Here is a 12407-nt window from a genome sequence, read left to right on the forward strand (position 1 = left end):
GTGATGTGACCTTTCACATTGTTGGACTCCTATTTGTAGGTTTCTCTTTGCACTTGGAAAATGATGGAGTTTTGCTCTCAATCCCCCATTGGCATTGAGGTTCTAAATAGAGCAGAGGAGGTGGTTTGAAGGGAATCTGTTAATGAAATAATCAGGGTGGGAATGTCCCAAAGCTGGCCAGGTGGCCTCGGGAGTGGGATGGTGGCTCATCTTCCCACTGCTGTTACCCTGCACCAGCAAAGCCTCCAGTGATTATGCCCTACTGTTAATTGCAAGTTATTCCAGCTGAATAAAGCCTTGCACCTTCCAAGCCTCCCTCCATAATCCAGCCAACTTTTTTCCCATAAAGTCACACACAGCCAAAGGTCGGACACGCCCAGGGACTCTCCGGCAGACAAATGTCACATTTTATGGAGGGGGCGGATCATGCTCATCCATTTCCCCTCCAAGCCTTTCTAAAAATACCCTAAACCTTAACAAGGAGCTATTTTGGGGGAATTATGGTCATGGACAGGCATGGGAAGCTGATTCTGGCAGGCTTGCTCGGGTTGGAGTTGCGTGTTCCTTACTCAGGCGCTTGGTGTTGTGGGGATAAACAGAGAGCATCAGGATTTTGGGACCTCCTGGCTTGGGATGGCTGCTCTGAGTGGGTCTACAGGAGGAGAACAAGTGAAGATATCCTTATAGGAATGTTGATCTGTGCCTGAAGTCATTCATTTCAGGCATTTGCAGCTTATCAGATCTGATTTCATAAAACCTGGCTGGGATTTCTCTCCAGGGACCTTTAGTGATCCTGCCACTTCCAATAAACATTTATAGAAACTGCTGCCAGCCTGTGGATATGAGAAACTCCTAGGAGAGACTTCTATCTTCCAAAAATCCTTAAAGACACCAAAATATTCACAAGCAAACCTCACCCAGGAGAAGATGGCTAGAAAGTGCCCAGCCTTGGGAGCTGCATTGCGGTGCCAGGCGTTGGCTTTGCACCCTCAGTAGGGATGTTTGCTATGGGGAAAAAAAAACCCCATTAAATTGGAAAATTTGGAAAACCGTGCCCTCCAGAGCCATGCTGGGATTGGGAGCAGCAGAAAAGTGAATTTTGAGAGCTGAGATGGAAGTGCAGCAGGTAAAGGCTGGCCCAGGCTCCCACAGCTCGGGGGCGGCGGCGGCAGTGGCGCGCGCTGCTCAGGTTTGCACCTCTAAGAAATTTCCGTTTTTTCGCCTCAAAACCTCCAGATACGAAGCCGAAGCTGCCTTCTTTGCCAACCTGAAACTGTCGGATTTCAACATCATCGACACGCTGGGAGTCGGAGGCTTCGGGAGAGTGGAGCTGGTAGGTGACCTCTTCTTCTTTGTGTGACATCCTCATGCAACTGCTGTGTTAAAAGCTTAATTTTCTTTGTTATCCCACCCCAATAACCCTGAGAAAAATGATCTGCTGGGGTTGTCTAGTGAAGAACGCTGACTTATATTTCCTGAGACATAAAAAATGTACCAATAAATGCTTTGCAGTAGGCAAGGAGGATTTATGTCCTAGGCTGAGTGAGGAACACACATCTTCTCTCTCTCTTAAGTGGTTTATGGCATTGATTTATGGCCTTTTAAAAACAACCTGGAGAATTGGGTGAGTGCTGGGATTGGAAGAGCAACTTCAAATCTTATTTAACCAGGTTCTGACTAACAGTAGAAAGCCTCTCCTACACATTTTTTATTCAGTTCTAGAGTGGTTGCACTTGGTTATCCTCAAAGCTGAACATTCAGCACCCGACCCATGACAACACACCCCAGACAGGGCCTGGTTTTGTGCAGAAAAGACAAAATCCAAGCCTGCTTTTTGCTCTGCTTGGAGCTCTGTGGTCTCCTTTAAAGCAGAGCCAGAGCCAGAGGGGAGCTGTTTGCAGCACCAAGGCAACACAAAACCTTGGAGTAGGAAGAGGGAGTTGGGTTACACCAGGAGGAGCTCTGGACACCGGACACTCGTGCAGAATGTCAGGAACTCCTGCAAGCCCGGGCACAGGGGGAACAGAGTCACTGTTGCCACCACAAAACCTCAGGGAAGCCTCCACTCCATAACCCTGTGGGAGCTGAAGGATAGTAGAATTGGCAAAACCAGGTGGTTTTGGTGGTTATTTGTGATGTAAGGAGGAGATTTGGTGTGCAAAGCCCAGCTTGCTCTTCCCTGTGGTTTATTCCTGGCTTTTCCTGGCAGGATGTGAAATCCTGTGGAGGAAAGAACGTCTGTGGGACCACTAGTCCCTTCCTGGGGTTTGGAGTTTAATGTGTGATTATTTTGTTTATGAATATTTAATTTATGAGTATTTTGAAGGAGTCACCTGCTGAGGATGCTTTAGAGCAGGAGGTCATGCTCAGCCTCTCTTTTGAAGTCCGTCCCTCCTCTCCTGACACCAGGAATTCGCCCCCTAAATTAACATCTGGCTTCTCCACCCTGTTGTGAGGGACCCACCAGTCTGGGGCTTGGTTTGAGCCTTGTGAAGCTTTTGGGTTCATTTTTAAGGGGTTGTGCCAACCTCAGAAGCTTGGGAGGTGCAAAGTTTGTCTGCATGAGGGGTTGCTGGTGGGACCCTCACCAGTGGCCATGGCCAGGTGACATGGCCAGCCTTAAAATGACAAAAACTCCACCCTGGTATGTGAGACCCTGGCCCAGGAGAGAAGAGGAGCAGGAGATGCTCTGTCCCTTCAAGGTGTCAGCTCGAGTAGAAATATTCCATTCTGAGCAGATGTTCACACCTTAGAAGCCTCCAAGAAGCCCTGGAGCTGCCTGAGGTGGGAAAAACATTCCCAGAGCTTTTCTTCCAGAGGCAGGTGCCCCTCTCCTGAGCAGGAAAATGCTGGATAAACTCATTTTTTGTAGCTCTGAACTGCACATAGATAAAACATATTTAAAAGTGTAGCTCAGCACACCAGATTTTGTTAGTTTTTCTTTACCACAGAAGGAAATTTTGTTACAAAGCCAAAAAATATTCCTTTTGTCAAAACTGAGCCTGGAATTGCTGCCTCATGCTTCCACCTCCTCCATTAAAAATATGGTTTATTGCTTCAGGCTAAAAATGTGAAATATAACGGAGGAGGTGGCTCTTTTATTGCCTGAATATGGAAGGGCAGGAATGTTCCTGGAAAACGTTCACACTTTTTGTGCTTTCCAGGAGTCAAATGGATCAAAAAAGTGAAGGATGTGGCAAGGAAAAGGGATTTTATAGCTTTGGGCACAAAGCCTCAGAACGTCACCACTGCAGAGGGCAACTGGTGGGGGCAGGGGGGCAACTGGAATGTTTGGGGCTGGGATTGGCCAAGAATAAATAACATTCCCATTGGATGGGGTTTTCCAGACACCTCTGGGAATGCTGGTGCCTCGGAGAGGTTGCCCTTTCCATGCCTTCATGCACAAGGATATGACTTTTAGGTCAGATGGCCTAAAATAGAAATTATTTTCAATTCCACGGATATTACACATGGAAATCCCATTTTGTCTTGATTTTTCCAGGCAGTTTTGTTTTCTCTATCTCAGGAAAAATTGCAAAGCTTTGGAATGAGTGGTTTTTGCTCAGTTTTTTGGTGGCTCTTCCAACATCCTTATGGATGCTCCTCTTCATCCCAAACTGGGCTATGCCATTGACTTTTATCTAGCTTTTCTTGAGGGATAAATCATACAGGGTTGGAGGAACCACAGTAAAAGGCAGGGGAGGGCTTCTTGGGATGCATCCACTCCTTTTTACAGCTCAGCCTCCCTGCTTTATGTCAGCTGAGCATCTTGTGAGGTGGGATCCAGGATTAACATCAGGGAAACAGGAATTTCAAGTGCCACTGGCATAGGGAATGTCGCCTCATGTGACAGGGATGGAGGGCAGGTGTCCCCAGCCCTCAGAAATCATCTCTGCTCACCTTTATTGCTCTGGGCTTTGTTCTTTAATTTCCTTTTCACTCAAGTCCTGTGCTCCTGAGCATCTGCTCCAGGTCACTTCCTCTGGGTTTAAATCAAGATTATTTTTGACAGCTCTGAAATAAATACATTGGAGTAGCTGAATATCCAGGATTCGAGTCATTTTTCCATGGAATTGGTGCCTGTAGGTGATGGCTGAGCACAGGGAGACTAAAAATCACATCCTTATCTTCTGCACCCCTTCTGGCCGGGTGGTGGCCCCAAAAAGCAAAATTCCTTTGCAATATGGGGATTTCTAAGGGCACAAATAAAAACACGCACATAAAACGTCACAGCCATGTTTTGTGGGCTCTGTACAAAGTGGACACAATGGAATTTTTCAGCTTTATTTGGGTTTTAAGAGAAATCTGGCCCCAACTTCTGGAGTGCAATTAAAACTCTTGCAGCCTCCAGCCTGTGTTGTAAACAAAGCCATTAGTGAATTAATGAGATAACGAGGAAAAACCCACTGCAACTGTCTTCTGATAGGCTGACAGAGGCAGAACCCAGATATTTATTGGTGGAAATTGCCAATTGTGCCCAATTTCCAATTCCCAAGCCAGCTGCTCTTCCTAGGTAACGCAAAGTTTTTTATTGGAAAGATCATTTTTCTCTTGGAAGTCTCTTAATTTTTGGGTTTAATTGTCAGGAATTGCCTCAAGCTGGGCCAGGGGAGGCTCAGCTTGGCCAGCAGCAGGAATTTCTGCATGCAAAGGGTGCTCAGGCCTTGGCAGGGGCTGCCCAGGCAGCTTTGCAGTGCCCAGCCCTGCAGGTGTCCCAGGAAGGGCTGGAGGTGGCACTCAGTGCTCTGGGCTGGGGACAAGGTGGGCACTGGGCACAGCTTGGCTAGGAGGGATTTTCCAGCCTCAGTTATCCCAGGATTCTGTGAATTTTTTAGCTTTTGAAAGAATGGATCTTTTGGTTGCTCTGAAGGGGAAAGATTTGGCGATTTCAGTGAGGAATTTGAGACCAAGTACTCAAGGAAATCCCAATCTCACCTGACAACATCACTCTTTCTGAGCTCAGCAAAATCCTGGGGATGATCTGACCCTTTTTTTCCATCCTTTCCCAATATTTGCAGCTTATTCCATTCTCCAGCATGTGCAGGATGTTTACTTTTATCACACCACTGCAGGGGCATGTTTTAATTTTCCCTGGATTTTGAGTTCCTGTTGAAACTAAAGGCATCCTTTGCAGATGGAAACCCATCCTTGGGCTTGTCTGTTCATGGAAAGGGTCTTGGCAAAGTTTGGGAAGATGGGATGTGTTGGAGCCCATCAAATCTGGGCAGAGGCTGGAGCAGAATATGAGCTGAGCCAGGGATTTCAGCTCTGGCTGGAGGCAGGAATTAAACATAAAAATAGGTTTTTTATTTCAGACAAATCCAAACTGGGAAGCAGAGCAGGATCTTGTATGGGATTGCTGGAGTTTATCTCCATTTGATATTTCCAAGACCCCACAGCAGTGAGTTTCTCCATTTCCCACATACCTTAGCCATAGAATCCTCCTTCCTCTATTTACTTTTCCTTGGAATGATTTTTTTTGCATGAAACCCTTGACATTCCTCACTGCATTTTTGCCTTTTGCTTCCAGACATTTCTGCAAAATCATTTTTCCCTCTGGGCTTTATAGAGAGACAAAAATTTTAATATATTTGCCCTTTACTCATAAAAAAACTTGGCTGTGTTTGTTGTCAAGCAGCAAAAATCAGTTTTCAGTGCAGGGATCAGGGTGTGGAGTTAAAGGGGTTTAGCACAGTTGAGTATTTGATTAAAAACTGTTAAATTTGCTTTTTTGAGTGTCTTCTTAGTGTATAATTTTGCAGATTATTTTTCTATAGAGTCCCATAGTGCTCTAATTGGGATAGGAGATGTAGGGCTTTCCCAACCAGTGGAATCTGGATTATTAAAAAAAAAATAAATAAAGTCACTGTCATGGACAGTTTCCACCCTGCTGCCCACTTGGAATTAATTTTGAAGGATTCATCCTTCAAAATTCAGCCTACAATGTGTCTTGTAGACTTCACTTGTACTCCATGATTTTTCTTCCCATCTTCTCCTAAAATTCCAGAATCCCAGGAAAGGTTTGGGTTGGAATGGACCTTAAAGCTCCAAAATTCCACCCCTGCAATGGGCAGGGACACCTTCCACTGTCCCAGACTGCTCCAAATGTCCAGCCTGGCCTTGGGCACTGCCAGGGATCCAGCAGCAGCCACAACCACCCTGAGCCATGTCTTAGGTGGGGTTTATTTAAGTCTTGACTTATTTTCCAGCCTAACCCAGCACAGTGTGTTCTGTAGCCAACCCTAAATCAATGCTGGCCCTGAGGTAGGGAGTGGGAATCTAATTTGAATATGCAAATTATCATTTCTCTCTAAACTTAGGTGAGGAGAGAGGCTGAATCTGGCCTTAGGGAAATGTGGAAAGGCTCCTAAAAATCCTTATGGATGGCTGAGGCTGGAAAATCCCTGCCAGCCCATGGAGTCCCAGCTGTGCCCAGGGCCCACCTTGTCCCCAGCCCAGAGCACTGAGTGCCACCTCCAGCCCTTCCTGGGACACCTGCAGGGCTGGGCACTGCAAAGCTGCCTGGGCAGCCCCTGCCAAGGCCTGAGCACCCTTTCCATGCAGAAATTCCTGCTGCTGGCCAAGCTGAGCCTCCCCTGGCCCAGCCTGAGGCCCTTTCCCCTTGTCCTGTCCCGGTTCCCCAGGAGCAGACCCTGACCACCCCTCTGGCTGATTTTGGGGAATTCTCTTCCATCCTGGGAGAAGAGGAATCTGTTCATTCAGCAGGAAGAGCAGGCTGTCCCCTGTTGCTGGGACAGGAGCAGTCACTCTGTGCGTGCAGCTGTCAGGATTAGAAAAGCTCAGCTTGCAAACGCTGCTCTCAGCAACAGCTGCTGCTATTTTTGTTGGTTGCACCAGATCAAGCTGGGAAACAGGGAAAATGCAGGACCTTGGCAATGGCCAGCAGGCAGGAGCACTTGGAATTCAGCTCCTAAAGTGCTGCTGTTGAGTCAGTTCTTATTTAATGTGGTGGGGAAATAGCCACATTTCAGCAGAGCATGGATTTCTGGCTCCTTTCTATTGGAAGAGTTCCACAGGAAGCAAAACTCCCTTGGATGAACATCTTTGTTTTGGAGATACAGAGGGAAACTGGGGGGAGTGGGGAGCTCAGAGCCCATCCAGTGCCACCTCTGCCATGGCAGGGACACCTTCCACTGTCCCTGGCTGCTCCAAACTCCATCCAGCCTGGCCCTGGGCACTGCCAGGGATCCAGGGACAGACACAGCTGCTCTGGGAATTCCATCCCAGCCTCTGCCCACCCTCCCAGGGACCAATTCCTCCCCAGTATCCCATCCAGCCCTGCCCTCTGGCAGTGGGAAGCCATTCCCTGTGTCCTGTCCTTCCATCCCTTGGAAATATCCTGGAATGTTCAGTCACAGAAATAAATCCTTCACTGGGGGCTTTCTCTGCATCCTGGGAAATATTAATGGAAGCTTCCACTTTCCCAAGGTCAGCTGGGATTGGAGCAGCACAGGAATTGCTGGAGTTGCAGACTGTATATCACACACATAGGGATGATTTATAGGCAATACAGGCAGAGAAGGAGGAAGGATAAGAAACACATAACTCTTTTTTTTTCTCCTCTTTTCTATTGAGCTCTGGGTTTCATCTCCTCAATACCCATTTTCCCAGGCAGCCTGAGAAAGCACCAAGGTGGAAAAACATATTTATTTCTGTGTAAGTGTTAAAAACCAGACAAAAATCAGGCCTGGTGTCCTCTGTGTGTCCTGGGAACTGCAGAAGTTTAAAACCATAAAGCAAAGGAAGGACTTTGGAGTGGTTCCAAAAGGAGGAGCCAGCTGTGATCCTATGAAACAAAGATATAGAAAAGCCAGAGAGGCTGCATCTCTCCTTTTTTCCTGCCTTTTTTTGAATTCCAAATTCAAAAAATTGAATTTGGAATTCAAAAATTCAATTGAATTGGTGGAAGGGACCTTAAAACCCATCCCATTCCACCATTTCTCCTGGTGTTTCCATAGGGATCCCCTCCCTCTTGGTGTTTATATGGGGATCCCACCATTCCTCCTGGTGTTTATATGGGGATCCCACCCCTCCTGGTGTTTCCATGATCCCTTAACTACACCAGAACAAAGCAGGTGGACAAGAAACTCTTCAAGTTCAGGGTGTGTGGCCTGGGAAAAGCCATGGGGGAAGTTTGGATGACGCTCCTGGGAACGTGGTGGGATTATTGAGGTGCCTGAGGGCCAGGAGTGGGACTGGATCATCCTTGAGGGCCTCTTCCAACTCAGCACATTCCATGGTCCTACAAAGGTGCCATGTCTCACATCCACCCACGTGCCTGTCAGCAAAACAACACAAAACCAGATCTGGCATTAAATTGATTCTGATTGTGTGAGTGTTGCCTCCTAACCCTAAAGGCAGCCTGGGTTTCTGACAGGGCTCAGTGACAGCCAAGCTGCTTCCCTCTGGCAGAAGCCAAATTCCTACAAGGACACCCAAACAGAAGTTGCCAGATGGCACCTCGTGCTCCACAGGGGGAAAGCACCTTACTGGAATATTGTTGTGAGCAGCTGCTGAGGGAATTCAGCAGACTTGGAGGCCTGGGAGGTCAACAGCGGGGTTTCTTTGAGAGGGTTGGCCAGGATGGGAAGGCTGGCTGCCTTCCAGCTGGATTTAGGATAGGGACCTGCCCCTCGGGGTGGCTCAGGGTTCAGAAGTTACCAGGGTTACCCTGGGAGCAAGCAAACAACTCCTGCTTGGGGAACCAGGCTAAAAATAAGGGGCAGAGGCTTAAGGTGAGAAGGAAAGCCATGAGCAGGGAGTGCTGCTTGGAAGGCAGGTCTGCTCATCCTGGAATTGCTGGGAAGCCAGGTCTGCTCCTCCTCTGCAGCCATCCCAGCTCTGCCATTCCTGCCCAGTGCTGCTGGGAAGGCAGGTCTGCTCCTCCTCTGCAGCCATCCCAGCTCTGCAATTCCCAGCCAGAGCCAGCACAGGTGGGGTGACCTGGAGGAAAAGGGGGTTGGGGAAGCCAGATGTTAACTGGCAACATCTCCTGACCCTGTGGTGGTACCAATTGCCTGTTTCCAGTTTTCTGTTTCTCTGGGTCTGGACTGAAGGCATTTGAGACAGTAATTCATGCTCAGACTCAGGTGTTTATTATTTCTTATCAGTAGAACAGTCTCACCACCATGAGTTCTGCAGCAAGGCACAAAATGGCCAACAATCTCTTGGTACAAGGGCTTTTCAGACTAAACTATCCAATTAAAAACTGACACCTGGATTATTTTCCCTTTTAACCCAATAACTGATCCCACAGAGCTGCAATGGGGACTTTTCTGCCCAATTACAAAATGCCACCCAAACCCATGGAGAAGGAGGAAGAAGCAGCATGAAGAAGAAACCCAGGATGGCACCCTGTGCTCTCCATCTTGCTTCCATCCACAACACACTAAAAATCCCAAAACCTCAATTTCTTACCAAGTCATACACCTACACTGCTCTCGATAATCTATTGCACACTTTTGTAGGTTCTAGTCTGTCTTGAATTCCAGGAAACTTTCTCCATGAATGAGGGTCAAAGTCAGTGCTCCCCCGGGGGTCAGGGTCGGAAAAATATTCCCAGTGTTCTGGGTTTTCACAGACCCCAGAGCAACATCCACATTTGGCTTTTCCCTAACAATTGTGACACTTAGAAAAGGCTTTTTTAGGAGCCAGCCATGCAGTTACATACCTGGATCATGACTGGAGAGGTGGGAGGAACTCCTGGGAGGCAGGGAGGTGGGATTGCTGGCAGGGAGGTGGGACTCCAGCGGGGCTGTGGCCTGTGTGTGACCCTGTGCTGTCCTCCCCAGGTGCAGCTGAAGAGCGAGGAGGCCAAGACATTTGCCATGAAGATCCTGAAGAAGCGGCACATCGTGGACACGCGGCAGCAGGAGCACATCCGCTCCGAGAAGCAGATCATGCAGAGCGCCCACTCCGACTTCATCGTTAGGTAGCTGCCCTGCTGCGTTTGTGGGGTTCCCCGCATGAGGCAGGAATGATCAGTCTGACTCCGTGTTCTCAGAAGGATCATTTCTTATTTTTAGATACCATATTATATTAAAGAATATAATGTGGTATATTATATAATGGAATATAATATAATAATAATTTTATATATTTATATATATTATTTATATATTATATTATATTATATTATATTATATTATATTATATTATATTATATTATATTATATTATATTATATTATATTATATTATATATATTATATTATATTATATTATATTATATTTAAAATAAATAAAAATATATTATATTACATTCCATATATAATTTATAATATAGTATATTACATATGGAATATAATATAATAAGCACTATACTAAAGAATACAGAAAGGATACTTATAGAAGGCTCAAAAGCTGCTAATGAAAACTCGTGACTCTTTCCATAACCTCGCCACAGCTTGGCCCTGGTTGGCCAATAAGTCAAAACATTAAACCAATGAAACAACCACCAGCTGGATAAACAATCTCCAAACACATTCCACATATGAGCACAACACAGGAGAAGCAAATGAGATAAGAATTGGTTTCCTTTTTTCTCTGAGGCTTCTAAGCTTCCTAGGAGAAAAATCCTGGCGAAGGGATTTTTCAGAAAATATGACAGTGACAAGGCAGTGGACTCACCATCAAGAATTTATACATACATATACATTTATATATGTATTTATCATGACTTGGCTTTGCCCCTGCTCAAGGTTACTTTTCCTTTTCCTTCCCAATTTCTGAGCTTTCCTTCCCACTAAGGGAAGGTGGAAGGCAGGGCTTGATCCTTTGAAATGACACAATGCCATGACAATGAGAAGCTGTGTCCAGCATTTCTCTTTAGGGAATATTTGACAACTCAAGTTCAGCATCCCTGGACTCCTCACAGGCAAACACATTAAAACCATTTCCCTGCCCCAAACCTAAGCACATCTCCAGGGAGTAAAAGGGGCATTTTTGGTTGTTTCCACCCTAATAACAACATTCAGTCTCAAGCTGCGCCAAGGGAAATATTGGTTGGATATTAGGAAAAAGTTTTTTTACAGAAAGGGTGATAAAGTTCTGGAATGGCCTGCCTGGGGAGGTGGTGGAGTCACCATCCCTGGATGTGTTTAAAAACAGCCTGGATGTGGCACTGAGTGCCAGGGTTGAGTTGAGGTGTTGGGGCTGGGTTGGACTCGAGGATCTTGGAGGTCTCCTCCAACCCAGTGATTCTGTGAATTCTGTGGATTCTGTGAATTCCCTGGCTTTTCAAGGACTGTGAGGACAGAAAGGGGATTCTTTCAATGCTGTAGGTCAGGATGGAGCAGTAGGTGCTGAGGATCCCTGGAGCCACCTTGAAGGGCATCCAAGCCAAGGCTGCCTCATCCCACCCTCAGAGATACCTGGTAAACTTCTCTGCCTTAGGAGATCAGCCCTGCTCCCAGAAATTGCTCAGGAGATGCAAACAAACCCGGGGTGAAACCAAACCCCTGGGATGAATCCAGAGGGAAGCATGTGGCCAGGCTGGGGCACTCAGAGGGTGTTTCCTTCCCAGGCTCATCCCTGGGATTCCCCATGGCTTCTCCTGTGATTCATGGGTGACAACTGGAGCCCAACACTGCCTAGCTGCCATTCCCTTCAGGATGTACTCCTGGATCCTGAAACATTCCCTGTAACCCAGCCCAGAGCCAAATATTCCCTGTGGGCCATTCCAGCCTCTGGATTTTTGGAAGGCTGAGCCGTTTTGGGATGAGAGGGGAAATGCAGGGCCAGCCAAGCCACCATTCCCAGAAGTACCCACTCCTAAATAGAGCCTGAGCCTCCAAACATGTCTTAATGGAGCCAGTGACATTCATGGCTGATCAATGAAATTCCCACTCTTCATCCTTCAGCAGGGAAGCAGAACAAGGATGTTTTACCTGTGCATCTTCTCCTTCCTTATCCTGCAGTGCTTCTCACCTTTTGCAGCAACAACCATGCCTGAATTATATTTAATATCCCATGGAAACCCTGCTCTGGGAAGGTTTCCAAATCAAAAAGTCCAACCTTTTGCTATTGCTAGAAAATATTGGATTTATCAAACTCTTGCCGATTTTACAGGGATTTGAAGTTTTCCTATAGTATCTATCCTAAAATTATTCAACTTATTTATTGTTTATTCAATAACTTGTTTATTCCATTTCTTGGACCAGCTGGGATAATTTTTTTGGGAGGGGGGGTGAAATGGGGCAGAAATTTGAATATTTCAGTAGATTGATTCAGTTTTGAGCTGATAGATGAAAGGTGGGTTTAAAATAATCTCGGAGCAAGGACACAACCTCTGGGATGCTGGAATGGGAAAGACAAAATTCCTGATGAACTGGGTTGTTTTCTTAATTCAGTGTGTTTGTTAAAAAGTCTTTGAAGAATAACTGGGTTT

General features: G+C 46.4%; 1 protein-coding gene across 2 annotated transcripts in view; it reads left to right on the plus strand.

Annotated features, from left to right (window-relative positions):
• The window catches only part of PRKG1 (protein kinase cGMP-dependent 1), a 369443-nt gene that overhangs the window by 343198 nt on the left and 13838 nt on the right, over positions 1-12407 (plus strand). For both annotated transcript variants that reach the window (XM_030950731.1, XM_030950732.1), the window contains exons 10-11: positions 1237-1333; positions 9813-9952. In XM_030950731.1, the coding sequence (XP_030806591.1) occupies positions 1237-1333; positions 9813-9952 (237 nt within the window). The remainder of the gene's footprint in view (positions 1-1236; positions 1334-9812; positions 9953-12407) is intronic.

Source organism: Camarhynchus parvulus, chromosome 6 (assembly GCF_901933205.1).
Source record: "Camarhynchus parvulus chromosome 6, STF_HiC, whole genome shotgun sequence".
Classification (NCBI taxonomy): domain Eukaryota; kingdom Metazoa; phylum Chordata; class Aves; order Passeriformes; family Thraupidae; genus Camarhynchus; species Camarhynchus parvulus.